The following is an 11138-nucleotide window of genomic DNA, read 5'->3' as shown; positions in this document are numbered from 1 at the left end:
GGGCTTAATGATTTACTTTGCTGTATGAAGGTATCAGGTGGAGCTGTGTAAGAAAGCAATGGATGAGAACATTATTGTTTACTTGGGAACAGGTTGTGGGAAGACTCACATTGCGGTGATGCTTATATATGAGCTCGGTCACTTGGTTCTTCGTCCTAACAAAAGTGTTTGTATTTTTCTTGCTCCCACTGTGGCTTTGGTCGAACAGGTGAGAGGTTATTTATTTTGATTGTACATTGGTGTTTACTGGAGACTCATTATTGGGGATTGATTGATTTGTTTCTCTCTTCAAGTTCTAACTGTCTTGAGTTTGTTTTTGTTTACAGCAAGCCAAGGTCGTATCAGACTCTATTAACTTCAAAGTTGCAGTACATTGTGGAGGCAAGAGGACTGTGAAGAGCCATTCTGAATGGGAGAAAGAGATTTCAGAGAATGAGGTGATTTCCTGAGTTTTCTCGTTCTATTTTTAGCCTATAAGTCTCATTAAGTTGATCGTTATTTCCATTTTACATTTTTTTGTGGATTGACATATATGCGATCATCTTTCAATTGTTCTGTTATTGTGCCTGAATGTTTCCTGCAGGTTCTTGTTATGACTCCACAAATACTTCTGCATAACTTACAGCACTGTTTCATCAGGATGGAGTCTATCTCCCTTCTAATATTTGATGAGTGTCACCATGCTCAACAACTAAGCAACCATCCTTATGCGGAAATCATGAAGGTATCTTCCTTCACATTCTTGGTATATGGTTTCTGAAACATTTTTCACATAGAATCATCTTTTGGTTGCTCCACTTTGTTGCAAATGCAGGTTTTCTATAAATCAGAAAGTTTACAACAGCCTCGAATATTTGGAATGACTGCATCTCCAGTTGTTGGCAAAGGTAGGCTCCATTTCGACTCTAATGTTGACTCAGGATTACAAGCCCGTTACTTTGCATAGATTTTATTATGAGAGGGTCTAAATCATTCCCATAGAAATAATATAGTCGACAAAATTAGCTTCTGCATTGGATTCCTTTTGTTCTTTCTCTTTTGATTGTGAGGTTTTTCGTGATCTTAATAATACCTGCTACTTATGATCATCTTGTTCTATACATGGTCCACCTTTTTTGACAGCTCTACCTATTTTTCAGGGTCTTTTCAATCTGAGAATTTATCGAAAAGCATAAATAGCCTTGAAAATTTACTCAATGCCAAGGTATGCTGTTGGCAGATGAACTTAAAGCACAATTCTCTACTGTAGAAGTGTAAATTCTAATTTGCATTTTTGGGTATTGATTATTGAAGTATGCAAGATATCTTTCCTAGAAATGGTTGATGCCGGCTTATTTATGTTGATCCCCATCACACTGTGTTTAATTTGGTGATACCAAAGTAGAAATAATACTTTTCTGATGCTTGAATCTTTTTTTGTGTGGGTATTTTCGTCCTTAGCTTATGGTACCAAACTAATCATTTATTGGAAGTCTGAAGCAGAATTATCTTACTCATAGTTTAATTCATGCTAATGTTCTTACATTCAGTTGGTCTTTCCCAAAATGTTCTAATATTTCACTTTTGTCTCCCGTGATCTAAAAGGTTTATTCAGTAGAAAGCAATGCCCAGCTGGATGGTTTTGTTTCATCTCCGTTAGTCAAAGTATATTATCGTTCAGCTATGACTGATGTATCTCAATCGACCATCAGATATGAAACCATGCTGGAGGACATCAAACAGCGGGTTGTCTAATGTGTCTCATAACTCTTTTATTTAAAAAGAAAAGATCTGAACCCGCTGTTCCTGGATATATATATATATATGAACTGATTTTTGTTCCTCTATAAACAGTGCTTGGCATCACTTAAGCTGCAGATTGATACCCATCAAACACAAAGCCTCCTAAATATGAAAAGGCTTCTCAAAAGAACTCATGATAATCTCATATATACTCTGGTGAATCTTGGCATCTGGGGAGCAATACAGGTAGACATTTCGTACTTAAGCAATTTATAGATTTGATATTAGATTTTCGGTTTTTTTTACTTCTTATTTTGGGCAAACTAGGTTTTTTGTTTTTGATTTCAGATGTATTGATTACTTGTCTTTCCTGGTTCTTCAATGTTTTAACAAGCAGCTGATGACATGTTTTAGGGTACAGTAATAATCATAATTGCCAACTATATTCAACTTTTGCATTAGTAGTGTACTAGATCGAAGTCAAAGACTACAAAGATTGGCATAAAATTCACTAGGAGTACAATACGGAAAAATTGGGAAAGAAATAAGGGCTCCTGTTAGATGCTTGCTAAATAGCTGTGTAAAAATTCCTAGAGAAAATTTGTCATTAAGGTTCCGTGCAAATTCTTTAATCTCTGAAGACCATCTAACCTCGATAACCTTTCTTACCAAATTGAATCTCTCTATGTTGTTTCTTGTTTGTGTCATACATGTCTTAATGCAATGTGNAGGATTACAAGCCCGTTACTTTGCATAGATTTTATTATGAGAGGGTCTAAATCATTCCCATAGAAATAATATAGTCGACAAAATTAGCTTCTGCATTGGATTCCTTTTGTTCTTTCTCTTTTGATTGTGAGGTTTTTCGTGATCTTAATAATACCTGCTACTTATGATCATCTTGTTCTATACATGGTCCACNGTAGTGAGTGTTTTTTCTCTGAAACTTAAATTTTCTTCCAATATGGCCATGGTAGAATTTGAAACGTTTTTCATTGCGTATATATTTCCAGAGTTGGAACTTACTAAAATATTAACTGTATTTGTTATTTCCATGTGAATACTGTATTACACAATCCATTGGTNTCTACTGTAGAAGTGTAAATTCTAATTTGCATTTTTGGGTATTGATTATTGAAGTATGCAAGATATCTTTCCTAGAAATGGTTGATGCCGGCTTATTTATGTTGATCCCCATCACACTGTGTTTAATTTGGTGATACCAAAGTAGAAATAATACTTTTCTGATGCTTGAATCTTTTTTTGTGTGGGTATTTTCGTCCTTAGCTTATGGTACCAAACTAATCATTTATTGGAAGTCTGAAGCAGAATTATCTTACTCATAGTTTAATTCATGCTAATGTTCTTACATTCAGTTGGTCTTTCCCAAAATGTTCTAATATTTCACTTTTGTCTCCCGTGATCTAAAAGGTTTATTCAGTAGAAAGCAATGCCCAGCTGGATGGTTTTGTTTCATCTCCGTTAGTCAAAGTATATTATCGTTCAGCTATGACTGATGTATCTCAATCGACCATCAGATATGAAACCATGCTGGAGGACATCAAACAGCGGGTTGTCTAATGTGTCTCATAACTCTTTTATTTAAAAAGAAAAGATCTGAACCCGCTGTTCCTGGATATATATATATATATGAACTGATTTTTGTTCCTCTATAAACAGTGCTTGGCATCACTTAAGCTGCAGATTGATACCCATCAAACACAAAGCCTCCTAAATATGAAAAGGCTTCTCAAAAGAACTCATGATAATCTCATATATACTCTGGTGAATCTTGGCATCTGGGGAGCAATACAGGTAGACATTTCGTACTTAAGCAATTTATAGATTTGATATTAGATTTTCGGTTTTTTTTACTTCTTATTTTGGGCAAACTAGGTTTTTTGTTTTTGATTTCAGATGTATTGATTACTTGTCTTTCCTGGTTCTTCAATGTTTTAACAAGCAGCTGATGACATGTTTTAGGGTACAGTAATAATCATAATTGCCAACTATATTCAACTTTTGCATTAGTAGTGTACTAGATCGAAGTCAAAGACTACAAAGATTGGCATAAAATTCACTAGGAGTACAATACGGAAAAATTGGGAAAGAAATAAGGGCTCCTGTTAGATGCTTGCTAAATAGCTGTGTAAAAATTCCTAGAGAAAATTTGTCATTAAGGTTCCGTGCAAATTCTTTAATCTCTGAAGACCATCTAACCTCGATAACCTTTCTTACCAAATTGAATCTCTCTATGTTGTTTCTTGTTTGTGTCATACATGTCTTAATGCAATGTGTAGCGTGCTAATGTTTATTCTCTTCGTTTATTGGAGGCTGCTAAAATACAATTGAATAGTGACCATGATGTACAAGAAGAGCCTGTGGGAGAGAATCATAAGTTAAAGATATGTGATACATATCTTTCTCTGGCTGCTGAGGTCCTCTCCTCTGGTGTTGCTAAAGGTAAGATGACATAGTACCGTAGTGAGTGTTTTTTCTCTGAAACTTAAATTTTCTTCCAATATGGCCATGGTAGAATTTGAAACGTTTTTCATTGCGTATATATTTCCAGAGTTGGAACTTACTAAAATATTAACTGTATTTGTTATTTCCATGTGAATACTGTATTACACAATCCATTGGTTGCCTCTTTATTTGTTCTCATATTTACTGTGGTTGTAGATGAGAATGCATCTGAACTCCTCAGCTTAGCGGCGTTGAAGGAACCATTATTCTCTAGAAAGCTAGTTCAATTGATTGAAATCCTTTCGGTATTCAGGTTAGTACTTGAGAGAGGTGACAGAGTCTTAGAATGCTTTTGTACTGAATACTCCATAAAGCATTTGTGAAGTAAAGAAATGAATGAACTGTCCTTAGCTTTATAGAGTGGCCACGTACCCAACACCCAAAACCCAAAAGCCAGTACTGAATATGCGTTTTCTCATTGTTATCATTTGCGTGAAAGATGACAAATTACTTATGTAAGAAAGTCTAGTCCTACTTACCTGTCTTTATCCTTTATACTTATTATTTTTCTTTTTTTGTTTCCGTAAAATACGACTGAGAACCTAGAGATGAAGCTTTGTATATACAGAAGAAAATTGCCAACGATCGATAAAATTCTGTTCAAAAGAGAGAGTATGGCCTTTTTCTGAGCAAACAACTTCCAGCTCATGGTTCCTAGTATCTACTTCCAGCACTTAATTCACCATGAAAAAGACATTGGATATTTCTATATGAACATGGTGGTTGATATTGCCCACTGGGTCCTGTGAAATCTTGATTGCTTTTAACTATATCTTTCACATGGAAGAGAAGCCAATTGTATTTAACTTCCATCTTTTTTTTTTTTTTCAGGCTAGAGCCACACATGAAGTGTATAATATTTGTCAATCGGATTGTAACTGCAAGAACCTTGTCATGCATACTAAATAACTTGGAACTGCTACGGTCTTGGAAGTCTGATTTCCTTGTTGGACTTAGTTCTGGACTAAAGAGCATGTCAAGGAGGAGTATGGAAACAATACTTCAACGATTCCAATCTAAAGAGGTGATACTTAATTTTGAACTATAGTTAGTAACTTAGTATTGGGAAATATTTAGGATCAGTCGTCAAGCCACTTCCAACTAACTTCTTGAGGTTCCTTTTCCTGTTCCAGCTCAATTTACTGGTTGCCACTAAAGTTGGTGAAGAAGGCCTTGATATTCAGACATGTTGTCTTGTGATCCGTTATGATTTACCAGAGACTGTTACCAGCTTCATACAGTCCAGGGGCCGTGCTCGAATGCCTCAGTCCGAATATGCCTTTTTAGTGGACAGGTATGTAGGAATGAGAAAATAATAAGGCCATAAGTAAGAGTCCTCTTTTCCTCCCTACGCATTTGACAATGTTTTTCCTTTCCTAATTCAGCGGAAACAAGAAAGAGATGGATCTAATTGAACATTTTAGAGTAAATGAAGATAGAATGAATCTGGAAATTACTTCCAGAACGTCAGAGGAAACTTGTCCTAGACATGATGAGGAGTTATACAAAGTTCATGAGACAGGAGCTTGTATCAGTGGTGGAAGTAGCATCTCCCTTCTCTATAAATATTGTTCTAGGCTTCCACATGATGAGTAAGACTTCAAATTTTTCGTTGGTGCTAATTTAAGAGATTCACCTTGCACAGTAAATGGGAGCTTGTTCCTGTCATAATTGAATCTCCATTTGCCGCATATTTATTCCCTCAGGTTTTTTCAGCCAAAGCCAGAGTTTCATTTCAAACCTGGTGACGAATTTGGTGGAAGTATCTGTCGCATAATTTTACCTGCTAATGCTCCTATAAGTGAAGTTGTCAGTTCGGTACAACCTTCAACTGAAGCTGCCAAAAAGGATGCTTGTCTAAAGGCTGTGTACGAGTTGCACAACTTGGGTGTACTTAACGATTTTCTGTTGCCAGATTCAAAGGATGAAATTGAGGATGAATTTTCAGATGATGAATTTGATTTTGATAACGTCGAAGGTGCATGAGTGGTTCAGTTATCAATCTAAGTTGTTTATACTATTCACTCGTTGTATAACGACATCTAATTTATTTCCTGCTAGGTGAAGGCTGTTCACGAGGTGAACTGTATGAGATGTTTGTTCCTGGCTTGTTTAAACAAAAGTGGGATCCTACAACAAGTTGTGTCAATCTTCATTCTTACTACATAAGGTTTGTGCCTCATCCCGCGGATAGGCTCTACAGAAAGTTTGGCTTTTTTATGAAGTCACCTCTTCCCGTTGAGGCTGAGACTATGGATTTCAATCTTCACCTTGCTCATCAAAGATCTGTAAGTGTGAAGATTGTTCCATCAGGAGTCACCACATTCGACAACAATGAGGTATTGAGATTTTAATTAGATTACATTGAAAAGAATGAACTTATCTTATTTGATTATTTCTATGCAGATAAGGCTAGCAGAGCTTTTTCAGGAGGTTGCCCTGAAGGTTCTTTTTGAGCGGCAGGAGCTCATTCCGGAATTTGTTCCCTTAGAACTGCAATACTCTCCTAGAACAAGCAAATCTACCTTCTACCTTCTTCTTCCAATCAGTCTGCATGATGCAGAAAGTGTTATATCTGTAGATTGGGTGACTATCAGAAGCTGCTTGGCATCACCAATCTTTAAGACTCCATCTGTTTTAGTGGAAGATATAGTTCCTCCTACAGGCTCTCATCTAAAGCTCGCAAATGGCTGTTGGAATATTGATGATGTGAAGAACAGCTTGGTTTTTACTACCCACAATAAACAATTTTACTTTGTTGCTGATATCTGCCATGGAAGAAATGGTTTCAGTCCTGTTAAGAAATCAAGCACCAAAAGCCATATGGAGAGAACATATAATTTGTAAGCACTAAACTTCTACTATCCAGATTGTTCGATTGCGATTTTTCTCAGGGACATGTATTCTGGTTTCTCTCTAGTTTTTTTTTGTTTTTTTGTTTTAATGTTCTTTTTCTTTTTCTACAGAGCAGTATTACAACAATCCATAAAAAATTTGTTGGGACTCTAGACTTAGGATTATATGATTTTCTGAATTTAAGAACCTTCTCATTGTTATGCGCAAAATTAGGTATGGCGTGGAACTCAAGCATCCTGAACAGCCACTCTTGCAGGTGAAACCACTTTTTCATGTTCGGAACTTGCTTCACAACCGAATGCAGAAGAATTTGGGTAGATTTTCTTAACTGTTTTTTGCATGTCACCATTTTCTTGTGCCTGTACACACACATAACATTCTCATATTGCCCTGGATAGAACCACCACAAGAACTTGCGGAATACTTCATAGAGATTCCTCCCGAGCTTTCTCAGTTAAAGATAAAAGGATTTTCTAAAGACCTCGGAAGCTCGTTATCCTTGCTACCGTCAATCATGCATCGTATGGAGAATTTACTTGTGGCTATTGAACTGAAACATGTGCTGTCTGCTTCGATCCCTGAGATAGCTGAAGTTTCTGGTCACAGAGTATAACCTCATTTCACTAGATAACCCATTTGCTTGGTTTTCCTGAAATTTTTAATGTTTGATACTTCGCTGACCGAGTGAATTGCAATAGGTACTCGAAGCTCTCACAACAGAGAAATGTCATGAGCACTTTTCTCTTGAAAGGCTTGAGGTGCTTGGTGATGCATTCCTCAAGTTTGCTGTTAGCCGACACCTTTTTCTACTCCATGATAGGCTTGATGAAGGAGAGTTGACTCGTAGACGCTCTAACGTTGTTAACAATTCCAACTTGTGTAGGCTTGCAATCAAGAGAAATTTGCAGGTTCTCAGAATTCTTATAAATGCTTTGATTGCTGGTACATTCTAAATCTTGTTTGAGCTGTGATTGCTGCACACAACGCAAATACTTATCATGTTCATAAAGCGTCGTCAGAACCCTTGCCTCCATACATTTGACATATTCACAGTTACATATTTCAAAAGTAAATATTTTAGACAGAGGAAGACTAAAACGTATTAATTTAATTACTGAGTCTTTTTGGATATTACTAACCTTGTACGTTTTTCCAGGTCTACATCCGGGATCAAGCATTCGATCCTAATCAGTTCTTTACATTTGGCCATCCGTGCAGAGTAACCTGTGACGAAGGAATGATAAAAGAGGTTCATTCCTTGAATAGGGGTCCTGGGCTTTCGGATTCAGATACTGGTGAAATCAGATGTAGCAAAGGCCATCATTGGTTGTACAAGAAAACAATTGCTGATGTGGTTGAGGCTCTTGTGGGAGCTTTCTTAGTTGACAGTGGCTTCAAAGGTGCCCTGAAATTTCTTAGGTGGATTGGTGTAAATGTTGATTTTGAATCCTTGCAAGTACGAGATACTTGTATTGCAAGCAGGCGCTACATGCCACTCACTACTCGCAATAATTTGGAGGCCCTTGAAAACCAGCTTGAATATACGTTCCTCCACAAAGGTCTACTTGTACAAGCCTTTATCCATCCATCTTACAACAAGCATGGAGGAGGCTGCTACCAGGTAATTTTTGTTTCCCTCTTAGTTTTCATTTTTCTCTAAGTCTCTATAATATCCATCTATAACCAAAAGTCTTTAATTGGGGGTCTGCAGAGATTGGAGTTTCTTGGGGATGCTGTTCTGGACTACTTGATGACATNTAGACGCTCTAACGTTGTTAACAATTCCAACTTGTGTAGGCTTGCAATCAAGAGAAATTTGCAGGTTCTCAGAATTCTTATAAATGCTTTGATTGCTGGTACATTCTAAATCTTGTTTGAGCTGTGATTGCTGCACACAACGCAAATACTTATCATGTTCATAAAGCGTCGTCAGAACCCTTGCCTCCATACATTTGACATATTCACAGTTACATATTTCAAAAGTAAATATTTTAGACAGAGGAAGACTAAAACGTATTAATTTAATTACTGAGTCTTTTTGGATATTACTAACCTTGTACGTTTTTCCAGGTCTACATCCGGGATCAAGCATTCGATCCTAATCAGTTCTTTACATTTGGCCATCCGTGCAGAGTAACCTGTGACGAAGGAATGATAAAAGAGGTTCATTCCTTGAATAGGGGTCCTGGGCTTTCGGATTCAGATACTGGTGAAATCAGATGTAGCAAAGGCCATCATTGGTTGTACAAGAAAACAATTGCTGATGTGGTTGAGGCTCTTGTGGGAGCTTTCTTAGTTGACAGTGGCTTCAAAGGTGCCCTGAAATTTCTTAGGTGGATTGGTGTAAATGTTGATTTTGAATCCTTGCAAGTACGAGATACTTGTATTGCAAGCAGGCGCTACATGCCACTCACTACTCGCAATAATTTGGAGGCCCTTGAAAACCAGCTTGAATATACGTTCCTCCACAAAGGTCTACTTGTACAAGCCTTTATCCATCCATCTTACAACAAGCATGGAGGAGGCTGCTACCAGGTAATTTTTGTTTCCCTCTTAGTTTTCATTTTTCTCTAAGTCTCTATAATATCCATCTATAACCAAAAGTCTTTAATTGGGGGTCTGCAGAGATTGGAGTTTCTTGGGGATGCTGTTCTGGACTACTTGATGACATCCTATTTTTTCACAGTCTTCCCGACACTGAAACCTGGACAACTGACAGATCTAAGATCGCTGTCAGTAAATAATAAGGCGCTGGCAAATGTTGCTGTCAATTTTTCGCTAAAGAGATTTCTATTTTGCGAGTCCATTTATCTCCATGAAGCAATAGATGATTACACCAATTTCCTGGCAGCATCACCATTGGCAAGTGGACAGTCTGAAGGTCCAAGATGCCCAAAGGTGTGTTTCGATCTTCCTTTCACTTGCAGACGATATTTTGTTGCTTCTGTTTGGTACTTTAGTGTTTTTTTGCCTTGGTGGAACTTTTTATTAATCCGTTATATTTTCCGAGCTTGTTTTGTGATTATGCCAGCAGAATTGCGTCATAGTATATGGAGATATGTGCATTTTACTTACTTACCTTCATGACCATATATGCCAATCTTTGAGCCAGTTAAGGAAACTATAATGACATTTACCCCTAATGAAAGCTGACCTACATTTTGAGAATCTCAAACTATTTCCGTTAGCTTTTCCTTAATTCTTTTTACCTACACGAGGTGTTGAATTAAGGAGACTATGCCCATCTCATTAGTTTAGTTTTGCTGTCAATTAATATCTAATTACATAAGACATACATGATATATTAGTGGAAGAACTAATATAGTTATTATATTTCCATGCAGGTTCTTGGTGATTTGGTAGAATCCTGTTTGGGGGCTCTCTTCATTGATTGTGGGTTCAACTTGAATCATGTCTGGACTATGATGCTATCATGTCTAGATCCAGTCAAAAACTTGTCTAACCTGCAGATTAGTCCTGTAAAGGAACTGATTGAAATTTGCCAGTCTTACAAGTGGGATCGGGAAATATCAGCGACGAAGAAGGATGGTGCTTTTTCTGTTGAATTAAAAGTGACCAAGAAAGGTAGTTGCCTTACAGCTTCTGCAACTGGTCGGAACAAAAGAGAGAGCACAAAAAAGGCTGCACAGCTGATGATTACATATCTGAAGGTAATTTTTCTCATAGTCAAAATAAACTGTAGTGCAACGAATTTCTTCGATTGATGTGATGTACAGATATCTTGAGCTACCTAGTGTTCATTTATGTAACTCGTAATTTGAAGAACTTCATTGTGTAATTCATCTGCAGGCACGTGAGCACATAACAGCAGCCAATCCATTGGAAGATGTTGTGAAGAATAGCATCAGAAATGAAGCTAAATTAATTGGCTACAATGAAGAGCCTATAGATGTTGTGGATCTTGATGGGCTGGACGTTGAAAACCTTAATCTCCAAGAAAATTTTGGCGAGAACAGTAAAATAAGCAGCTCATACCTCATCAGGCGAGGTCTCCCCCAGGCACCATCTAAAAC

General features: G+C 37.2%; 1 protein-coding gene across 1 annotated transcript in view; it reads left to right on the top strand.

Annotated features, from left to right (window-relative positions):
* Positions 1–11138, top strand: part of LOC104709242 (dicer-like protein 4) — a 14167-nt gene that overhangs the window by 1206 nt on the left and 1823 nt on the right. The window contains exons 2-23 of the mRNA XM_019228359.1: positions 31–208; positions 327–437; positions 584–724; positions 815–887; positions 1140–1204; positions 1585–1725; positions 1834–1968; positions 4056–4185; positions 4405–4501; positions 5080–5272; positions 5382–5542; positions 5634–5840; positions 5955–6226; positions 6310–6587; positions 6655–7091; positions 7318–7418; positions 7503–7711; positions 7803–8012; positions 8261–8725; positions 9730–10002; positions 10449–10775; positions 10915–11138. The exon at positions 10915–11138 is cut by the window's right edge and continues 2 nt beyond it. Coding sequence (XP_019083904.1) covers positions 31–208; positions 327–437; positions 584–724; positions 815–887; positions 1140–1204; positions 1585–1725; positions 1834–1968; positions 4056–4185; positions 4405–4501; positions 5080–5272; positions 5382–5542; positions 5634–5840; positions 5955–6226; positions 6310–6587; positions 6655–7091; positions 7318–7418; positions 7503–7711; positions 7803–8012; positions 8261–8725; positions 9730–10002; positions 10449–10775; positions 10915–11138 — 4428 coding nt within the window. The remainder of the gene's footprint in view (positions 1–30; positions 209–326; positions 438–583; positions 725–814; positions 888–1139; positions 1205–1584; positions 1726–1833; positions 1969–4055; positions 4186–4404; positions 4502–5079; positions 5273–5381; positions 5543–5633; positions 5841–5954; positions 6227–6309; positions 6588–6654; positions 7092–7317; positions 7419–7502; positions 7712–7802; positions 8013–8260; positions 8726–9729; positions 10003–10448; positions 10776–10914) is intronic.

This window comes from Camelina sativa, chromosome 8 (assembly GCF_000633955.1).
Source record: "Camelina sativa cultivar DH55 chromosome 8, Cs, whole genome shotgun sequence".
NCBI classification, from domain to species: Eukaryota; Viridiplantae; Streptophyta; class Magnoliopsida; order Brassicales; family Brassicaceae; genus Camelina; species Camelina sativa.
This window is presented reverse-complemented; position numbering and strand designations above follow the sequence as displayed.